General features: G+C 43.6%; 4 protein-coding genes across 5 annotated transcripts in view; 2 read left to right on the top strand and 2 right to left on the bottom strand.

Annotated features, from left to right (window-relative positions):
* Positions 1-218: 218 nt before the first annotated feature.
* Positions 219-9,047, bottom strand: LOC139366265 (SET domain containing 7, histone lysine methyltransferase). The gene is made up of 8 exons (XM_071103547.1): positions 8,887-9,047; positions 7,632-7,761; positions 7,310-7,511; positions 6,948-7,137; positions 6,774-6,855; positions 5,063-5,180; positions 2,027-2,184; positions 219-1,485 (listed from the first exon to the last, which is right to left on the bottom strand). Exons 1-8 carry the CDS (start codon positions 8,996-8,998, stop codon positions 1,296-1,298), a joined length of 1,182 nt encoding a protein of 393 aa, XP_070959648.1. The 5' UTR covers positions 8,999-9,047; the 3' UTR covers positions 219-1,295.
* A 5,893-nt stretch (positions 9,048-14,940) lies between these two features.
* LOC139365974 (microsomal glutathione S-transferase 2) lies at positions 14,941-15,886 on the top strand. The gene is made up of 5 exons (XM_071103044.1): positions 14,941-15,053; positions 15,197-15,296; positions 15,384-15,454; positions 15,546-15,627; positions 15,732-15,886. The coding sequence occupies exons 1-5, from the start codon at positions 14,993-14,995 to the stop codon at positions 15,856-15,858; spliced, it is 441 nt and encodes a 146-aa protein (XP_070959145.1). The 5' UTR covers positions 14,941-14,992; the 3' UTR covers positions 15,859-15,886.
* Positions 15,887-16,416: 530 nt separating this feature from the next.
* LOC139366264 (short coiled-coil protein B-like) lies at positions 16,417-19,109 on the top strand. The gene is made up of 4 exons (XM_071103546.1): positions 16,417-16,537; positions 17,722-17,793; positions 17,894-17,974; positions 18,069-19,109. The coding sequence occupies exons 2-4, from the start codon at positions 17,775-17,777 to the stop codon at positions 18,209-18,211; spliced, it is 243 nt and encodes an 80-aa protein (XP_070959647.1). The 5' UTR covers positions 16,417-16,537; positions 17,722-17,774; the 3' UTR covers positions 18,212-19,109.
* A 908-nt stretch (positions 19,110-20,017) lies between these two features.
* LOC139366263 (alpha-1,3-mannosyl-glycoprotein 4-beta-N-acetylglucosaminyltransferase B-like) overlaps positions 20,018-21,593 on the bottom strand; it is a 31,990-nt gene continuing 30,414 nt past the window's right edge. The window contains exons 14-15 of one of the 2 annotated variants that reach the window (XM_071103544.1): positions 21,323-21,447; positions 20,018-20,769 (exon numbers count right to left, since the gene is read on the bottom strand). In XM_071103544.1, coding sequence (XP_070959645.1) covers positions 20,752-20,769; positions 21,323-21,447 — 143 coding nt within the window. In that variant the 3' untranslated portion in view covers positions 20,018-20,751. The remainder of the gene's footprint in view (positions 20,770-21,322; positions 21,448-21,593) is intronic. The other variant, XM_071103545.1, reaches the window with a different exon arrangement.

The raw sequence follows: 21,593 nt of genomic DNA, 5'->3' as shown, positions 1-21,593 counted from the left end.
AAGAAATACAATGCAAATATTTAACCCCTTCTCGGCCATCATTCTGGTAGGTAGAAGGTAGTTCCTTCTCGCGATGTTGCGTTTCATGAGCTAACACAAATCTGGTTTTGAATACTACTTAACTATTGCCAATCGAGATTAATCAATACATTAATTTACACATACTCTTTGTTAAAACTAGCACGTTAGAATAAATAAATATTTGCAAGTCACAGTGGGATGGTTCATGTAGTCTTTATTTGTGTTTAGTTTGGGCTACTTCCCATCACAGTTTACCTTTTTATCCAAAAGAGAAGCAGTCTCCAAAGATGAGCTCACTTATTGGTCTGAATCATGTGCAGAGTTGACAACACAAACCAAAAGGTGAGAAAAGTGTTGATAAATAAATGTAACTAAATAACTAGACATCATTGGTTAGTATTTAATGCATGTCAAAAAAAGGTTAGAAGGCCAACCATGTCAATTTACTCTAAGTGGCACAAGAGGCCATTTAGAATCTAATTTATACTAACTATACTCAGGTGATGTTGGGGAAATTATTTGGCAACACCAATGTCTTGAAACCTATTTAGATTGACACATGAACAAGGTTTAAACAGCCAGTACACATCCTGTCACAGCAGAGTAAAAGGAATAGGGGTCTAACTTCATCACAATTACCAAACTAATATCAAGGACACTCCACATACCAGTTCATGTCCATAGGTTGTATAAAAGACAGGCTGGGGAGAACAAGATTCACAAAGCAACAAATACAGCATCTGATTGGTCTCTTGACATGAACCATATGTTCCTGTGTTTAAGTACAAGTGTGGCCGGGTTAGTGCTGATCTCCATAGCACCATAACATCCTCACCCACGTACAGCAGTGTCCCATTCCTATACCGTACAAAGCGACATATCACACCTTCCACCTGTGATGCCAAGCTCTGGAACAATCCTTCAATGTTTGGAAAGAATCTGTGCCATTTGTCCTCAAGGAGCAGCCGTAGCAAGACTGGGGGCTCAGGCTAGAGGAGGGCGGTTATCAATGAGTAGGTGGAGGTTGAAGCAGGGCTTCATTGAGAGCACTGTTAAGGTAGAGGGTGTTTGGGTGTAAGGGTAACATTAGTTCAGGTCGGGAAAGTTGCCCCAACTGGGTCGGTATTTTGAAATTATTTTATTTTTTACATTTTGGGACTTATTGCTCCTGTGCAAAGGGCAGGGAGGTGGGTAGCAGTTATACGACTGGAGTAGTAGGTGCTTAATCGTTGTTGTTGTTGGGGTAGATTGAGTGGAGTAGTAGTGTGTTTTTTTTACTGCCCGTTGGTAGCCTGTCTTTGCTGGAAGGCCTGCAGTTCCTGTTTGTACCAGTCTGGTGCTTCCGGACCGCTCTTCCCCGATGGCTCGTGGTCGTAACCATAGGCAACAGTCAGCTCCTCATCCCTCTGCACCGCCTGCAGGGTGCGGACGCACTTGATGGGTCCAAAACGAGGGTGGACGAATCTGAGAAAACAAATGAACAACAGACGCGTTTTTAATAATGGAACATATACTGGAATAGAACATGACAGAATAGATTAGGCTTGGACGATATATATCGTTTATACCAACGGTATGATTTTCAATACTGTAAAAAAAACATTGTGGGTTTGGGGCACCCACGCCTCACGGGGGATGTATAACTAAGAAATCAATTATATCCAGCACAGGGCTCCAGCTATGAATTTGGTTTGCTACCTTACTTGCGAAGTGGTTAGATGTAAAGATTAAGCTTCATGGTTACAGCAGACATTCAATCTCAAGATCCCTGTTGCCGAAATTGTTTTGTGCGCTTAATTATTATTAATAGCACACCTTGTGTGTACTTTCAGTTACACCGTATACCCCGGTGTGGTACAGAAATGGTATGAAAATCTGCATACCGTCCAACCATAGAATACATTACATTTCTATCTTTACTCTTCAGAACATTGTACCCTCCTGAACATCATGTTGCTCTCAAGTTGGGTCATATTTGTTCCTGCTATGCTTGGATTATTCTCACGGGTCGTATTTGCAGTTTGGGGTGAAGGAGTGGTTGGCCTTGTGTCCCAGCGAGGCACAGTATCTGTCCATCTGGTGGAAGGGCTGTGGAACGTCGATCACCGTGTCCTCATCCAGGGAGATGGTATTCCCGTTCAGGGACCAATCCCTAGTGTCTACCTGGGAAGCACCGTTGGCAACACCACAAACAACAACAACAAAAACAACAAGTATTTAATTTGAAAATTAAGTTGTGTTTAGCACAGACATCTATATACACAGTATTTGGTTTGCCATGTGAATGATTATTGCCCATACCTGGTCTTTGTGAAAATTTTACATAACATCGCCTAGAGCTTAAGCTGGTTTTGCATGAACACACACGTAAATAGTTAACCAAATAGCTAGCCAGACTATCTGCATTGACCATATTTGAATGAACTATTTTGACTCATCACATACACTGCTGCTATTGTGTATTTTCTATTCTGTTGCCTAGTCACTTTACCCCTACCAACAGTGGTTCCTCCTTTAAAAAGTTGCAGCGTGCTGCGACGCAGCTTGCATGTTGCCGCAGAATTCTATGGCACGTTATTTAAGTGTGAACCACTGGTACCATTAATGCTAGTTTGACTTTGAGAAGCATTTGATAGCCTTCAATAATGACTGTACTAGAGAATGCAGACACGCGGGAGACAGGCGTTCAATTCCCCAACGGGGAGGAAGGACTAGGCTGTCCTTGTAAATAAGAATTTGTTCTTAACTGACTTGCCTAGTTAAATAAAAGTTACACTAAGAGCATAACATTTCTACAACCTAATTGTGTAATTCTAGTCTAACCAACACCCAAACGGAGATTCAGTGAAAATAATTCTCATTGATTGCTTGTCTCAGAGCAGTGCGAAACGGTAGTAAAATTGTTGTAGGCTATTGCTTCTAACGTCAATATGCTCTTTAAATAAATAAAACCTAAACCACTTTTAAACAGCACATTACTCAACACTGAGACTCATGTCGCCTACGGTAGGTCTATAGTATATCGAAAAATACGTGACTACACCAACAATTACATATAGAGGATGAGAATATTTCTGTAATTCAGTGATATTTATTCCCATAGTAAATTATTTTATTAATGAAAGCTTAAAGATGCCATTATTACACTGCTCAAAAAAATAAAGGGAACACTTAAACAACACAATGTAACAAGAAGGTTTGCTGTGTCTGTCAGCGTAGTGTCCAGAGCATGGAGGCGCTACCAGGAGACAGGCCAGTACATCAGGAGACGTGGAGGAGGCCGTAGGAGGGCAACAACCCAGCAGCAGGACCGCTACCTCCGCCTTTGTGCAAGGAGGAGCAGGAGGAGCACTGCCAGCGCCCTGAAAAATGACCTCCAGCAGGCCACAAATAAGCATGTGTCTGCTCAAACGGTCAGAAACAGACTCCATGAGGGTGGTATGAGGGCCCGACGTCCACAGGTGGGGGTTGTGCTTACAGCCCAACACCGTGCAGGATGTTTGGCATTTGCCAGAGAACACCAAGATTGGAAAATTTGCCACTGGCGCCCTGTGCTCTTCACAGATGAAAGCAGGTTCACACTGAGCACACGTGACAGACGTGACAGAGTCTGGAGACGCCGTGGAGAATGTTCTGCTGCCTGCAACATCCTCCAGCATGACCGGTTTGGCGGTGGGTCAGTCATGGTGTGGGGTGGCATTTCATTGGGGGGGCCGCACAGCCCTCCATGTGCTCACCAGAGGTAGCCTGACTGCCATTAGGTACCGAGATGAGATCCTGAAACCCCTTGTGAGACCATATGCTGGTGCGGTTGGCCCTGGGTTCCTCCTAATGGAAGACAATGCTAGACCTCATGTGGCTGGAGTTTGTCAGCAGTTCCTGCAAGAGGAAGGCATTGATGCTATGGACTGGCCCGCCTGTTCCCCAGACCTGAATCCAATTGAGCACATCTGGGACATCATGTCTCGCTCCATCCACCAACGCCACGTTGCACCACAGACTGTCCAGGAGTTGGCGGATGCTTTAGTCCAGGTCTGGGAGGAGATCCCTCAGGAGACCATCCGCCACCTCATCAGGAGCATGCCCAGGCGTTGTAGGGAGGTCATACAGGCACGTGGAGGCCACACACACCACTGAGCCTCATTTGACTTGTTAAGGACATTACGTCAAAGTTGGATCAGCCTGTAGTGTGGTTTTCCACTTTAATTTTGAGTGCGACTCCAAAACCAGACCTCCATGGGTTGATAAATTTGATTTCCATTGATAATTTTTGTGATTTTGTTGTCAGCACATTCAACTATGTAAAGAAAAAAGTATTTAATAAGAATATTTCATTCATTCAGATCTAGGATGTGTTATTTTAGTGTTCCCTTTATTTTTTTGAGCAGTGTAGTTACATTGTTTTAGTTTGAACGTGCAGACTGGCATTAAGAACAGAACAGCAGGAACGTTTCCCTAGTCAGCGCCATTATTAGTGCAATGCCCCTTAAATATTTTGGAGATTATTTCATTTTCAAATAACGTAAAATGAGTGAGAAAAAGGCCATTCTTGGACATGGGGTGAGACTAATTTGTAAATAAAGCCAGTTAGTTATTTAGAAACCAAAAACCTACAGTCATCTCATGAGGCCAGCACGGGTATTGAACTAGCATTTGTAGCAACAGTGCTCAGTGCTGTAACTCCCCATTGCGCTGGTCTGGAGCAATGAAGTGGTGATGAAGAGTACAGTACTAAACCACAAATTACCTAAGTCTCACGGTGTATGCTCGCAACTTTTAAAGGAGGAACCACGGTACATATCTATCTCAATTACCTTGTACCCCTGCACATTGACTTGGTACTGGTACCCCATGTATATAGCCAAGTTATACATGGTCTATTATTTCCTTGCGTTATTATTTCTCTATTTTTTCCCCCTCTACATTGTTGGGAAGGGACCGTAAGTAAGCATTTCAATGTTGGTCTACACATGTTGTTTACAAAGCATGTAACAAGTAAAATTTGATTTGACACACAAACACAGCTCTGTCTCCCTCTTACCTCTGAGTGTGTGATGCGTACTCCGTTGTAAAAGGCCATTACAACATTGGCCTCAACATCCATCTTGGCAAACAAGCCTTCTCCTGCTCCTGAGATCAGTGAGTCTGCCACAAATACCCTGTGACACAACAGGGAATGAAGCAGCAAAACTGACTTCAGATCAGCGTCTCCCTATTATGCGATAGCCGAAGGTAAACCCATAGGATGTCTATGCACAAACAAATGTATTAAAAATGGAAAACAGAAATATCACATTTACATAAGTATTCAGACCCTTTACTCAGTACTTTGTTGAAGCACCTTTGGCATTGATTACAGCCTTGAGTCTCCTTGGATATGACGCTACAAGCTTGGCACACCTGTATTTGGGGAGTTTCTCCAATTCTTCTCTGCAGTTCCTCTCAATCTCTGTCAGGTTGGATGGGGAGCCCAGCTGGGCCCCTCAAGGACATTCAGAGACTTGTCTTGAAGCCACTCCTGCGTTGTCTTGGCTTTTTGCTTAAGATCGTTATCCTGTTGGAAGGTGAACCGTCGGCCCAGTCTGAGGTCCTGAGCGCTCTGGAGCAGGTTTTCATCAAGGATCTTGAGCCGGACTAGTCTCCCAGTCACTGGCGCTGAAAAACTTCCCCACAGCATGATGCGGTCACCGCTACGCTTGAAAATAGGAGCTCAGATGCAAAAATGTAATTACCTATTTAATTAAATTTAATTATTGGCTGTCTTCATCAGGCTACGCTTCACCATAGGGTTGGTGCCAGGTTTCCTCCATACGTGGCGCTTGGCATCCAGGCCAAGGTTTTCAATTTTGGTTTCATCAGACCAGAGAATCTTGTTTCTCAAGGTGCCTTTTGGCAAACTCCAAGCAAGCCTGATTGGTAGAGTGCTGCAGATATGGTTGTCCTTCTGGAAGGTTTTCCCATCTCCACAGAGTGGGTCACTCTCGGGCACCTCCCTGACCAAGGCTCTTCTCCCCCGATTGTTCAGTTTGGCCAGGCGGCCAGCTCTAGGAAGAGTCTTCGTGGCCAAAATTCTTTCATTTAAGATTTTTTTTATTTGACCTTTAACAAGTCAGTTAAGAACAAATTCTTATTTTCAATGACGGCCTGTTCATGGGCAGAACGACAGATTTGTACCTTGTCAGCTCGGGGATTTGAACCTGCAACCTTCCGGTTACTAACCACTAGGCTGCCCTGCCGGCCCAGAATGATGGAGGCCAATGTGTTCTTGGGGACCTTCAATGCTGCAGACATGTTTTGCTTCCCTTCTCCAGATCTGTGCCTCGACACGATCCGGTCTCAGAGCTTTATGGACAATTCCTTCGACCGCATGGCTTGGTTTTTGCGCTGACATGCACTGTCAACTGTGTGCCTTTCCAAATCATATCCAATTAATTGAATTTACCACAGGTGGACTCCAATCAAGTTGTAGAAACATCAAGGATGATCAATGGAAACGGGATGCACCTGAGCTCAATTTCAAATCTCATAGCAAAGGGTCTGAATACCTATGTAAATAAGGTATTTAATATATATATATATATATATATTTGCAAAAATGTCAAAAAATCTGTTTCCACTTTGTCATTGTGGGGTATTGTGTAGATTGATGAGGACTTTTTATTTATTTAATACATTTTAGAATAAGAATGTGACGCAACAAAATGTGGAAAAAGTCAAGGGGTTTGAATACTTGCTGAATGCACTGTACCTACCTTTTGCTTTCATAGGGGTCTGGAAGAAGAGTGTGGGTAGCGATACAGGTGGAAGTGGATTTATCATAGGAGTACACAGGGCCTAAGAAAGAACAGGAAATGCTGAAACTTTAGAAACCATATAGCATTATATTTGACTACCAGTTTACTTGTGCTGTGTCTCATGTCACTTACTATCAGATGAAACGTCAAAGTGTGGTCTGGTGGTCTCCATGGAAACGAGGGCGGCGAGTCGAGCCTCGATCAGCTCCCCCTCCACGAAGCTCCCGTAGAGAGCCGTTTGGCCATCAGGGTAAACATACGCCACCGCTTTACCGGTCATCTCGCCATCCGCGTTCACCTGCCCAAATACACTGCCACGGTCCTGGACACACACACACACACACACACAGCAATTAGTTGAGTGTTGAATCAATTCATTCTTCATTATTGAATATGGAAAAGCAACCAACTTTAGTGGTAGGTTCTCCTCCCTATAACATCTCAATGTAACTTGTGTAGTGTAACATAAGTTACAGGTGAGTATGATGACTCACAGGGTAGTAGATCCAACACTCCCCACAGCGGCTGTTGTCTTTGTACTGGCCTTCAAACATCAGCCGGCCCTCAGAGTCAAACTCCTGTGCAGGGCCGTTGAGGTCCCCATCCATATAGGTCCCACGGAGGACCCCTCCATCCTCATACGAGTATACCCCCTGACCCTGTAACGCATCGTCCACATAGAACCCCTCCAAGGTGCTGTGGAGGGGAGGAAGGGAGAGGTTTAATTAAGGCAAGGCAACGTAGCTTGATAAGAGCCTGACCGAGCGAGTGAGATCAGTCACACTTGAATGGACTGTGTATGCTTTTCTGTCATACCTGCCATCGAAAAAGAAGAACTTGCCCTTCCCATTCTTTTCTCCATGTGTAAAATGTCCTTCAAAGCGATCACTGGAGGAGAAGGTGACTGTACAGAACCCGTGAGGCTGGTCATCCTCATCCAGAGGGCCTGGATACGCACACACATCAGGATTGGACAGAGGCACAAGACAGTTTACACTGGAGTTCAACAGCCTCCATTGCTACAAATCGTCTCGGAAAAAGAACCACACATTTAGGAGTCTGCATTATTGCCAATTCACTGTATTTGGGCCCAGTTTTTCAAAAGTTATCAGATAGGATTAAATGCATAGAATAAATAGAATGGATATATAATATGACTAGGTTTGTGCCTCTGGCTAGTGATTTTTTTAAATTTGTAAACCAAGAGAAATGCTGGTTTCAATGGCATACGAGTAATAATTCCCTCAACGTTACTATGGTCGGGTTTTGGCTAAAACGTCCAGGTTTCAAACAATTACATAGAGTGTGTGCAGTAAATCATGTGTGGGTTGCGAAATGCACTGGCCTTTCTCTGCTCTTGTGATCATTTTAACTGAATGAGTAGCCTATGCCATCGAACCCTTTTTATGCGAGCTATCAGGACCACATCAACTGCTATGAATTACTATTTGGGCCATGGAGTAGGAGCTTTAAGACTAGTTGGTTCTCAGGGTGTTGCAGCCGAACCTAACGGTTGTCTGCTATATTTAATTATTTTAGTTTAACTCAACCCTAAACAAAATATAAGTAACCAGGTGCCAGCAGCTACATATGGAATTGTCAACATGTACAAGAACTCGCACGCACGCGGTCGTCTGACCCTATGCATATCGAATTACCCCTGATATTCACTAAAAACAATGTTACTGCGTCAATAACAAAACTATGTTCTAAAAGTAACAATTTTGTGATGTAAAAGAAAGTAGGCCTACGGTTAGTAAAGTGTCACAGATTTAGCGCAGCACCTAATATGACAAACTTTAGGTCAAGTCTACAATTTTGGCAAACGTATCGACGTAGCCTACGTGAGGGTCAAAGCACATCAGCCCAGTTTTGTGTCGCTACTGCTGCCTCGCTCGCCCGAAGAGTGGGCTTCCATCGGAAATAAAGTCCCGGGCGCTACGGGCCCACAACCCCTGTCAAAAACCATAATATCAATTTGTTCATGGTATATTATGCGGAGAGTTTACCGGAAAATATGTAACAAATACACAAAAAACGACGCATATGCGTTTGTCAGCCTTTTCCGTACCTTCAACGACTTCTTCCATATCATCATCGCTGTCCATAGTGGCCCTTTCCGTGGATGACACGCGCAGAGAATTGACGTGTTGCGGTCGATTTTGTAATATTCTGCACTTCATCAACCACTACACTGCTTCCCTCAGCTCTTTTCTTCTTCTTCTTTAAAGTGTTATGACAGAATACACCCATAGGTGTATTGCCGCCACCTACTGTACCGGGTGGTGAAAGAAAACAAAAATTATATATATTACATTGCGGGGAGACGGAGCATTCATCAACAAGATTCCTTGTAATGCCTCTGCAGAAAAGTTCGCAAGTCCCAAAAAACGCTCAATTGCACTCACAATCATGCCAATTTTCTCCGATTCTATTTCCGTTTGCTCTGTGCAGTTGATAACCAAAGTAAACGCAACAAAGTTCACCTTCTTAATTAACATGGAACATGTCAGGATCCCTCTGTTGAAAAGGAACATCATCTTGTGTCTCTACTCCTACTACTATTACTTATTCAACTTCATGCCTTTCTTCCACTCTTCTCAATGCCTACGGATGGGAGACATTCTGGACAGCCCTTATTCTTGCCACCTCCATCTCCTTCTCCCTAACAGGACACTTCAGAAATTTGGGTGGATGTTTACCAACACAATTGCAGCATTTTGGCTCAGCTGGTATATAATACTCCTCCTGTCTACATCCAGTGCATTTGTAAAGTACAGTCATGGCCAAAAGTTTTGAGAATGACACAAATATACATTTTCACAAAGTTTGCTGCTTCAGTGTCTTCAGATATTTTTGTCAGATGTTACTATGGAATACTGAAGTATAATTACAAGCATTTCATACGTGTCAAAGGCTTTTATTGACAATTACATGAAGTTGATGCAAAGAGTCAATATTTGCAGTGTTGACCCTTCTTTTTCAAGACCTCTGCAATCCTCCCTGGCATGCTGATAATTAACTTCTGGGCCACATGGCAGCTCATTCTTGCATAATCAATGCTTGGAGTTTGTCAGAATTTGTGGGTTTTTGTTTGCCCATCCGCCACTTGAGGATTGACCACAAGTTCTCAATGGGATTAAAGTCTGGGAAGTTTCCTGGCCATGAACCCAAAATATCAATGTTTTGTTCCCCGAGCCACTTAGTTATCACTTTTACCTTATGGCAAGGTGCTCCATCATGCTGGAAAAAGGCATTGTCACCAAACTGTTCCTGGATGGTTGGGAGAAGTTGCTCTCGGAGGATGTACCATTCTTTATTCATGGCTGTGTTCTTAATCAAAATTGTGAGTGAGCCCACTCCCTTGGCTGAGAAGCAACCTCACACAGGTCTCAGGATGCTTTACTGTTGGCATGACACAGGACTGATGGTAGCACTCACCATGTCTTCTTCGGACAAGCTTTTTTCCGGATGCCCCAAACAATCTGAAAGGGGATTCATCAGAGAAAATGACTTTACCCCAGTCCTCAGCAGACCAATCCCTGTACCTTTTGCAGAATATCAGTCTGTCCCCGATGTTTTTCCTGGAGAGAAGTGGCTTCTTTTTTTTTTTTCTTTCTTTTTTTTTACCCCTTTTTCTCCCCAATTTCGTGTTATCCAATTGTTGTAGTAGCTACTATCTTGTCTCATCACTACAACTCCCATACGCGAAGGTTGAAAGTCATGCGTCCTCCGATACACAACCCAACCTAACCGCACTGCTTCTTAACACAGCGTGCATCCAACCCACCAATGTGTCGGAGGAAACACTGTGCACCTGGCAACCTTGGCTAGCGCGCACTGCGTCCGGCCCGCCACAGGAGTCGCTGGTGCGCGATGAGACAAGGACATCCCTACCGACCAAGCCCTCCCTAACCCGGACGACGCTAGGCCAATTGTGCGTCGCCCCATGGACCTCCCGGTAGCGGCCGGTTACGACAGAGCCTGGGCGCGAACCCAGAGTCTCTGATGCCAGAGTCTCTGATGGCACAGCTTGCGCTGCAGTACCCTGCCCTTAACCACTGCGCCACCCGGGAGGCCGAGAAGTGGCTTCTTTGCTGCCCTTCTTGACACCAAGCCATCCTCCAAAAGTCTTTGCCTCACTGTGCGTGCAGATGCACTCACACCTGCCTGCTGCCATTCCTGAGCAAGCTCTGTACTGGTGGTGCCCCGATCCTGCAGCTGAATCAACATTGGGAGACGGTCCTGGCGCTTGCTGGACTTTCTTGGACGCCCTGAAGCCTTCTTCACAACAATTGAACCGCTCTCCTTGAAGTTCTTGATGAACCAGATAAATGGTTGATTTAGGTGCAATCTTACTGGCAGCAATATCCTTGCCTGTGAAGCCCTTTTTGTGCAAAGCAATGATGACAGCACGCATTTCCTTGCAGGTAACCATGGTTGACAGAGGAAGAACAATGATTCCAAGCACCACCCTCCTTTTGAAGCTTCTAGTCTGTTATTAAAACTCAATCAGCATGACAGAGTGATCTCCAGCCTTGTCCTCGTCGATAGTCAATAGTCACCTGTGTTAATGAGAGAATCACTGACATGATGTCAGCTGGTCCTTTTGTGGCAGGGCTGAAATGCAGTGGAAATGTTTTGGGGGGATTTAGTTCATTTGCATGGCAAAGAGGGACTTTGCAATTAATTGCAATTATTCTGATCACGCGTGATTCTGATCACGTGGATCATTTCAGTTTGTCAGTAATATGTACGCCGAGGAACTGGGAGCTTTCCATCTTCTCCACTACAGTCCTGTCGATGTGGATAGGGGGGAGCTCCCGCTGCTGTTTCCTGAAGTCCATGATCAACTCCTTTGTTTTGTTGACGTTGAATGAGAGGTTATTTTCCTGGCACCACACTCCCAGGGCCCTCACCTCCTCTCTGTAGGCTGTCTCGTCATTGTTGGTAATCAGACCTACTACTGTTGTGTCATCTGCAAACTTTATGGTTGAGTTGGAGGCTTTTGAGGACATGCAGTCATGGCTAAACAGGAAGTACAGGAGAGGGCTGAGCACACATCCCCGTTGTTGAGTATCAGCGAAGTGGAGGGTTTTTTTCTTACCTTCATCACCTGGGAGCGGCCCGTCAGGAAGTCCCGGACCCAGTTGCACAGGGCGGGGTTCAGACCCAGGGCCTCAAGCTTAATGATGAGCTTGGAAGGTACTATGGTGTTTAATGCTGAGCTATAGTCAATGAACAGCTTTCTTACATAGGTATTCCTCTTGTCCAGATGGGATAGGACGGTGTGCAGTGCAATGGCGATTGCATCGTCTGTGGATCTATTGGGGCGGAAAGCAAATTGAAGTTGGTCTAGGGTGTCAGGTAAGGTAGAGGTGATATGATCCTTGACTAGTCTCTCAAAGCACTTCATGATGACAGAAGTGAGTGCTATGGGGCGATAGTCATTTAGTTCAGATACCTTTGCTTTCTTGGGTGCAGGAACAATGGTGGATATCTTGAAGCATGTGGGGACAGTAGACTGGGATAGGGAGAGATAGACTATGTCCGTAAACACTCCAGCCAGCTGGTCTGTGCATGCTCTGAGGACGCGGCTAGGGATGCCGTCTGGGCCTGCAGCCTTGCCAGGGTTAACACGTTTAAATGTTTTACTCACATTGGCTGCGGTGAAGGAGAGAGCCCGCAGATTTTGGTAGCGGGACATGTCAGTGGCACTGTATTGTCCTCAAAGCGAGAAAAGAAGCTGTTTAGTTTGTCTGGGAGAAAGATGCCGGTGTCCGCGATGGGGCTGGTTTTCTTTTTGTAATCCGTGATTGACTGTAGACCCTGCCACATACGTCTCGTGTCTAAGGTCAGTTGAATTGCCACTCTACTTTGTCTCTATACTGACGCTTAGCTTGTTTGATGGCCTTGCGGAGGGAATAGCTACACTGTTCCTATTTGGTCATATTTCCGGTCACCTTGCCATGATTAAAAGCAATGGTTTTAATAGTCACCGTGGGTACAACATCACGATGCACTTGCTAATAAACTCGCTCACCGAATCAGAGTATACATCAATGCTGTTGTCTGAGGCTATCCAGTACATATCCCAGTCCAAGTGATCGAAGCAATCTTGAAGCGTGGAATCCGATTGGTCGTACCAACATTGAACAGACCTGAGCAAGGGCATTTCCTGTTTTAGTTTCTGTCTGTAGGCTGGGGGCAACAAAATGGAGTCCTGGTCAGATTTGCCGAAATGAGGGCGAGAGAGGGCTTTGTATGCATCACTGAAGTTAGAGTAGCAATGATTGATCCAGAATGCAGAGACTGGACATTAGCGAGTAGTATACTCGGGAGCAGTGAGCGATGTGCCCATCTACGGAGCTTGACCAGAAGACCGCTCCGTCTGCCCATTCTGCGGCGCCGTTGTTTTGGGTCGCCTACTGTGATCCGAACCATTGTCCTGGGTGGTGGTCCAAACAGAGGATCCGCTTCGGGAAAGTCATATTCCTGGTCGTAATGTTGGTAAGTTGGCGATACTCTTATATCCAATAGTTCTTCCCGGCTGTATGTAATAAGACTTAAGATTTCCTGGGGTAACAGTGTAAGAAATAATACATAAAAAAACGAAATACTGCATAGTTTCCTAAGAATGCGAAGTGAGGCGACCATCTCTGTCGGTGCCATTCTGCTAGCGCCACCCCAGAGATAACACCCTTTATAGACGCCCTGCTTCGAAGATCCACACATTACACATTCCAATCTGACATCTTCTTGAGGCGCAAAACACGCTCGTTCTGTTCCATAGAAACACACACCAAAAAAAGCCCATGTCTCCTTATTCTCATCGACGCCACCTCATCCAACGCATCCAAAATTTGAACAGAGACTTCAAACGGATCTCCCAGGTAACACAATCGATCCAAACCGTTATTCCAACCAATAAAAACTCATAACTAGATTTGGATTTACTACCACTTTACTTCTCTTATTTATTTTTGCATTCGCCCCTGTAATCAAATTCTTCTCACTCTCATCTCCACTCGACACGTCATCCGATTCAAACAGAACATCCACTTACGCCATTTCCCTACCCCCAAAACAGCTCTCTTTTCATCAGCTAAGAGCTAATTTATGCTTTATCCGAAAATGTGGTCGGAGGTGCCGTAAGGATGGTGTTATGCAATTGTGGAGGATCCGGAGGCACATACAGGCCAAATTGAGGTCTGTACTGCACCGCCGTACGCCTCTCAAATTTTGTAACAATGCGGATGTCTACTTTATAGTGCGGCATTGACATGATTGGTTGATGGTAGGTGGGGGCGGGAGGTCCTGTATAAACACAAACTCACTTCCTTGACAACTTCCATCACACAGCTCTGCACTGCTCTGCAAAGCGCAAGAAGTATGAATGCCCTGACTTCTGCAGGGCTGTATCACTGCAAATTCTGAATGGTAATGCAGACGTTGAATTTAAGATGCTCTGACATCACCGATATTGAGCTGCATAGTGCCTGTCGATCACTATACAACCAAAGCATGCGGTGGGGTCACTGGGCAAAGATCTAAAGAACATCAAATCACAGTGAGGTTATCATGTCACCTCCAACATTATCCAAGTTCTTCTGACAATATAGCCTACTACACTGAATGACTATAGATAGCATTGCATACTGTATATAATACTGAATATTATACATAATGTACAGAACCAGTGAGAGTGTGCAAAGCTGTCATCAAGGCAAAGGGTGGCTACTTTGAAGAATCTCAAATATAACATATATTTTGATTTGTTCACTTTTTTGGTTACTACATGATTTCACGTGTTATTTTATAGTTTTGATGTCTTCACTATTATTATGCAATGTAGAAAAAAGTAAAAATAAAAGAAAAATCCTAGAATGAGTAGGTGTGTCCAAACATTTGACTGGTACTGTATATAGGTCTACTATATTTTTAGTTTTTCTATCAGAAGTGGACTTCCACCTGTTTTCACCAAGCTTCCTAAAACAACCTCTATCCAATATTATGGGCGGGCTATAGAAATTTTGCTCTGGGCCATTCATAATACAAGAACAAACTTGTTGACAATGGGTGTGACTTGACTTTCCCTAAGGAAGTTACTCAAACCAACCCTGAGTTTTAACAGTGGGCAAACCGTATCTCTCTTAGGCTAAAACTATACTCAAATCATGACTACAGAAATACCCGTTCTGCTGGCTGCCGTGTCTCTGTTTTCTGCCCTTCAAATGGGTAAGCAAACTAAACTTTCAGGCCTTACCCTGTAATATGGTTGACTATACGGATATCTATGACCCTGCACATTGGAACAGACCCATGAAGGCCTACATTGTGTAAATATATAATTTTGAGTGTTGTTGGGGCATCTTCTTCAGGGTACCTGGCGAGACAGGTGGGGCTGGCGAGAATGACACACAAGGTCATGCCACCCACTGTCACTGGACCACCGGAGTTTGAGAGAACATTCCGGGCACAGTAAGATTTTTAAACATCATTTTAGATTAAATGTTGTGTCTGCATAACTCAATTCTGATGTGTGTGTGTGTCCTATTGCATCCCTAGTCAGAACAATGTTGAGTTGTACCCAGTCTTCCTAGTGGTGCTGTGGACTTCTGGACTGCTCTTCAGTGAAGGTAATTCTGCATGTCTGAGAATGTTTTAGAGCATTCCTTACATTTTGCACCATAAAATACCCTTACATACTGTACACTTGTGTCTTCCTAGTGCTTGCTGTTCTTGGAGGTGTTGTGTATATGGTGGCTCGGCACATGTATTTCAGTGGATACGTCATGTCCACTAAAAAAAGGTAGGATTGCTTGAAAAAGTGAACATGGCTTAATCTGTACCATACCTTCCCCTGTTAATGAATATGTGAACTGGACTCTAATGCAGCTTTCTTTGTATTTCTAGGTTGCCTGGGTTTTACCTGACTTTGGGTGCCTTATTCTTCTTGTCTGTGCTGAGCACCATTGGTATTCTTCATGGCATTCTCCTTGAATACTTTTACAAAATAGTTTCTATGATGGTAACACATTAGCAATGAATATTAACAAATGGATGGGGGAAATGCCATGGTAGTGACGTTTCTGTTTTGTGCTATACAATTGTGAAACTCCTAAATAAATAAAATATATATTTTTTAAAAGTGTTTGACCATGCTTTTTCCAGTCTGTGTCAAACTGTCAAGTCAAAGCAGAGCAATTGTCAAGTCAAAGCAGAGCAATAGCAAATATTGTAACACTTCGAAAACACTGACAAGAGTCTTTGCATTTTGGGACACCAGGATTACAGTAATTTCCAATGAAACGCTGCGATTGCCTTTCAGCATTGCTTTGCAGAGGCAGTTTTAGTGCATTCGGTGTGGTGCAATCATTGGATTTATCGAAGTATGCTCAAACTGTAAGCGTAGACCGCTTGACAGAATGGGAGCAGAAGGTGAATGTTGAACTTTTGTTGCATACATATCCAGATGATGCTGCATACTATTGTGCGCAAATACACTGTCGGTGTGTTCGAAGCGTATGCAAATGCGTTAGTAGCTACTGTAGCTCAATTATGCTCAGGTTTTAATAATCAGTCTTACGTCATCCCCCAGCGGACACACGTGGCACGTCATCACACGAATGAGGCGCTAGACACATTGAACAGGATTGTTGTATTTTTCTTGTCATTTTCCATTTCAGCACAACATTCAATCATTTTCTTGGTCTTTGTGGGTAAGTAAGTTACATATTTTCTGTCAATGTCGACTCGTGCTGTTTTAATAATGGTTTTGTAGAAAGTATTGTTCTGGGTAGCAAATAAGAGGTCTGTCAGGGTTTGTTATTGTTTCGCCAGCTGGCCTCTGTCGGCGTAGCTAGCAAGATTAGCTAACCGGCCAGCTAGCCTGCTAACGTGGCTAACTTTGGTGCTTAGCCTGGACGCCGGTAGAGGAACATGGTTTATAACCTTACTGGTAGCATATCACCTTTCGGTGGACAAGTGCTTCTAAATTAGCTTTTTGTGATTGCGGGCAGACGAAAACCATTCTTTAGCTAACGCTAGCTAGCTACTATACTCGCTAAGGTAACGTTACCTAGCTAACGTTATCTCGTTATCTGTCTGTTCAAAGCTAGGGTTAGGGTAATAATAGGGTAACGTTAATAGTATTGTAGGCAGCAAGTGTATATTATGTAAATAAATTAAAGGGGACATCTGCAGTTCAAACAACAACAAATCGCATCCCCGCCACTGTTTTGGCAAACAGCTGAGGGATGGGTCTGGAGAAATGTAACCACTCTCATATTCAGAGACGGAGCTATGCAAGGACTGACCATCCATGATATCCTTGGCACAGTTGGTAGAGCATGGCTCTTGCAACACCAGGGTTGAGGATTCGATTCTTATGGGGACCAGTACGAAACAACTATCAATGTATGCACTCACTCTGGATAAGAGCATCTGCTAAATTACTCAAATGTAAATGTAATGCAAGGACTGACCGTCCAATAATTAAAGGGTACAGCTATATCATTACATTTTAAAATCCAAAAATTGATGTAGCAATCCCAAGTGTGCCCCTTTAAAGCAGCTGAAGGGAAATGTTGAAATGTTGCCTATAACTAACTTAAACAGAAGTGGAAGTGTATCACTTGGCTGGCAGATTGAACGGAGCAGTGGGGGAACAGTGCCATCAAATTTAGGCCTACGAGTAGAGACTGTTGCATTGATTGGATTGAATCATTTACAGCATGTCAATCAATCCTAAAACTGTTATTAATCAATCCACACATGCAGGCACCATGTTGTCACAAACCTCTACTTTTCTGAACTACATAATAGAGTTGAAGAGGTCAGTCATGGGGTCATTGAACCTTGCCTTACGTCCCATTCCTTCACATTTTTTGTTGTCCACTTCCAGTGTCCTTGTAAGTCGCAGCCCTGCATTCCAAAAAGGAAGACGAGTACTTCGCCATGAGCTCCGATGGGGACGGTAAGAGATAAACACTTCTGGGAAATGTGCAATGCCAGCAGCATTTGATTCCTGTGGATGTGTTTGCAAATAAATTCACTGTGTGTGTGTGTGTTTGTAGGTGACATGGAGAATCAGGCTGAGCTGGAAGAAAAGACTAGGCTTATAAACCAGGTGTTGGAGCTTCAGCATACTCTAGAAGGTGAGACATCTGGATGTGTGCAGACAGACAGGCAAAAGCAGCAGTAAATTGTTAGATATTGCAGTTCCTTGAAAATCATTGTTGTCATTGTCAGACCTGTCGTCGCGTGTGGACGCAGTGAAGGAGGAGAACCTGAAGTTGAAGTCTGAGAACCAGGTTCTGGGTCAGTATATCGAGAACCTCATGTCTGCCTCCAGCGTGTTCCAGACCACTGACACCAAGAGCAAACGAAAGTAAGCGACCAGCCAGGAACCCCCCCCTTAACCAACCCACCTCCCCTTTAACCAACCCACCTCCCCTGGCCCCCTCTACTTTCAACCAAATCCCTCATAACCCATATACCACCCCATAACCGCCCCCGAACTACAGCTGGTAGAGTTTATGCCGTTGTCATCATGACAACCCTAGACCCTTCCCTCACTTTGCTCCCTGTAAGATTTTTTCAGTGAAGCTCAATTTTTTCCCTTTTGTATTTGTTTCAGTATTGCTGTCATTGTTGCACAGTTGTTGTATCCAAAATGATGTTATTTTGTGGTGTATACGTTTATTATCTGTTACTACACAACCTCACCTGGAGGAAGAGACAAGGGAACTGTGTCATTTCAGATTGCCTTGTAGTTTAGGTTGCAAAATTCTGTTAACTTTCCCCAAATTCTCAGGTTTTCCATTAATTCCGGTTGGAGTATCCCCAGATTTCCTGCTTAATCTTTTTCTAGAAAACCAGGGAATTTGGGGAAAGTTATTGAAATTTTGCAACCCAAAGGCTAAATAATTTAATTTAGATTGTCATGTTTTAATATTGTTAGTCATCAATATTATTAGACTATGGTTTTAGATCTAGGCTCAATTGCAATGATGATTACTTCTCTCCAATGCCAAAGTTTTCCTCAAACAATTTGTTAAAGCAGAGCTCAGCCCTTGTATTGTCTCACATATATTGTCATTGAATTCATAATTTGGGGCTTGCTAATATGTGTCACTGGTGGATAAAGTTAATTCATTGCATTTGTGATCCAGAGGAAGTCAGCCTAAACCTGCCGTGTATGTATTGCGTTGCCGGTGTGTACATTTGACCATTATGTTGCTCTTTTCAAATACATTTGTTTTAATAAAACTGTTTTATTTGCCTTTTTGATTGAGTGCCTGTAGTGGTATTCCTCTCCCCTGGTGTAGTCTCTTCATAGTCCTCTCTCACTAAACTATATCTCCATCTTCCACCCTTCCACAGGGGCTCTAAGGGTGCCCGGAAGGACAAATGAGGCACAGCCACCTTTTGAGTTTTGACATTCTGCATCTCATTGTCAGGTCATGCTGTAAATGTATCTGTTGAAATGTAAAGGTATTGTATGTCAGCAGCTAACAAGGCTCAGTATCTCACAACAATCTGGAACATGTTCTTATAGTTAACATTATATTTCTGGCACACTCTGCTGGGGCCTGTTGTAGCCTGATATTCAGTTGACATACAAATCCCTAGATTGAAGGTCATTCCCTTTTTAAGGTCAATCCATTGAATTGGATAAGAGGAATTTCTCTGGGAGATTCTCAATTTGGAAAAAGTCTGTCCTCTCCTCAAATCCTCAGTCCTCCGTGAGCTGGAAACTGATTAGTGGTCGCCGTATGTAGGAGTGTCTTCATTATAAGGCAAAAGGAGGAGTTTTCCCTTCTCCTTGATTGCCTCCTCCAGCTGATGATACACGGATGTATTCTCCCACCGGCTAACGAGGAAGTGTTTTCAAATCCGGAGGAGAGGAAAACTAATTAAGAATCTCCCCATATATTCTCCATAGAAGTGATTGTTGAGTTGACCCAGCTGCTATACTCGTGCAGTAGTAGTGCCCCCTGCTGGGGAACATTAGCTGTGACCTGACTGAGCAAATGCTACTCATCAACTTGGTCACATCTGTGAATATAAGTAAGTCAGTAATGTCAGACAATGTTCTTGTTTGTAGAGAGTAGAGGTAACCTGTGTTTTTTGTCTGCTGTAAGGGTTGGGAAAAAATGAGAATTTGCTAAGCAGTTAAATTCTTATACACATTCAAGAATGCTTTCATGTTTGTTATTTATTAACAGCACATAGTAACACATGTACTGTATATACATTTGGAGTGGCTGCTCTCCAGTGATCCCCATTGAAACTAGCAGTTCAGTACCAGAAACACAACAGAAGATTTACATAAAAATCCACCTATGGAAAAAACGCTACTTGAGGAATGAACCTGATCTACAGCATTTTGGCCAGAGACATGAACTCACACACACTTGCGCAGACCGTGTCAATAATACACTAAAACAAACAATTGCACCAGTCCATCATTTTTCTCACACACAACACAGTACATTGCATGCATTACTCACCGAGGGTATCAATCCATTCACCTCTCACTGAACCTATCTTTCTTACACGATCATAGCCCTGTACATGTTAATCATGTTTTCCCTCTAGAGAACTGAGACTAAAGCCACAGCTGAAAGCTGGTGCCCAGTACAAAGTCTTCCACAAATGTAGAAGTGCTCAAGTTGATTGACAAACTCATTTAGGAACAGAAAAACACACTTTCTCCTCCAGATTCACATTATAGTCAAAGGTTGAACAATTCTCCGTTGTGCGCAAAGAGAACATCCAGAGTGTGTGTGTATGTGCTTCCATACAGTAGAAGGTGAGGCGCTTGGAGGAACTGCATTGACTGTATGTCCAATAGAGGTCACTGTTGATCCAGGTGTGGAGTTACATGCGAGCAGCGCATGCCCTCCAAGGTGTCTCCTATCTCTTCCCCTTAAAGTTGAATAAATATCTGACAGACAGAGAAGCATGAGCGTTAACCAAACCTTAGCTGATGTAATCCTGCAGTGTGTTCAATTCAAACTGTCACCACTCATTACATAAGTACACAGACACACTATTGTATCCCTAAGTTATTACTAATTAACATAATGAATGCTTAACATATTTATGTTTTCCCATTCTCTACTTGTGACACTCACTTGTGTACGGGTGGTCACTTGACTAGTTACTGAATGTTATGGTTTGTTCTCATATCTGTTTATAGCGGTTGACGTCAGAGCTACTGAAGGTACCAAGGACACATTGTTATTGTGAATAAGTTCACAGAGATCCCTTTAAGTTTAGAGAGGGAACTAGGTAGGAATGTGACATGTTTTTCTAGTGAAACAAGTCCTCTTCCTCTTTCGGTGGAGCACCTAGAAGCAGTTTCAAAACACATTTAAATCTATTCAATCATTGAGACTGACTAATAAAACAACTATTTCCTGTCACTTACACACACACACACACACACACACACACACACACACACACACACACACACACACACACACACACCTCACCTCGCTGAGCAGAACCCACATGTCAGAGTCGCTTTGTACCAGTAGACGTAATGCAGAGATGGGCTGCATCTGTGCGTCTATCTGTCCCTCAGCCACTCCATCCACAAAGCAACCTACAAACATGACTCAAACATTTAAAACATATCAGTTACCCGAATGTAGCATTATTCTGAACACCTGGCAGAATATACAGTATATTATAACAGCACAACCAGTCATGTACAAAACAGCCCACAGTGGGACATAGCCCGTTGGCAAGCTGGGCATAGAA

The sequence above is a fragment of the Oncorhynchus clarkii genome, chromosome 14, assembly GCF_045791955.1.
Source record: "Oncorhynchus clarkii lewisi isolate Uvic-CL-2024 chromosome 14, UVic_Ocla_1.0, whole genome shotgun sequence".
NCBI lineage: Eukaryota > Metazoa > Chordata > Actinopteri > Salmoniformes > Salmonidae > Oncorhynchus > Oncorhynchus clarkii.
This window is presented reverse-complemented; position numbering and strand designations above follow the sequence as displayed.

What these genes read in the sequence shown, in the direction of transcription:
- LOC139366265 (XM_071103547.1), bottom strand. Translation starts at nt 8,998, where the DNA reads ATGAAGTGCAGAATATTACAAAATCGACCGCAACACGTCAATTCTCTG. An exon ending in TATGGAAGAAGTCGTTGAAG is followed by an intron (nt 7,762 to 8,886) that starts GTACGGAAAAGG and finishes GTGCGTATCCAG; the next exon opens with GCCCTCTGGATGAGGATGAC. An exon ending in TTCTTCTTTTTCGATGGCAG is followed by an intron (nt 7,512 to 7,631) that starts GTATGACAGAAA and finishes TCCCCTCCACAG; the next exon opens with CACCTTGGAGGGGTTCTATG.
- LOC139365974 (XM_071103044.1), top strand. Translation starts at nt 14,993, where the DNA reads ATGACTACAGAAATACCCGTTCTGCTGGCTGCCGTGTCTCTGTTTTCT. An exon ending in GTTTTCTGCCCTTCAAATGG is followed by an intron (nt 15,054 to 15,196) that starts GTAAGCAAACTA and finishes CATCTTCTTCAG; the next exon opens with GGTACCTGGCGAGACAGGTG. An exon ending in GAGAGAACATTCCGGGCACA is followed by an intron (nt 15,297 to 15,383) that starts GTAAGATTTTTA and finishes TTGCATCCCTAG; the next exon opens with TCAGAACAATGTTGAGTTGT.
- LOC139366264 (XM_071103546.1), top strand. An exon ending in GCTTCAGCATACTCTAGAAG is followed by an intron (nt 17,975 to 18,068) that starts GTGAGACATCTG and finishes TGTCATTGTCAG; the next exon opens with ACCTGTCGTCGCGTGTGGAC.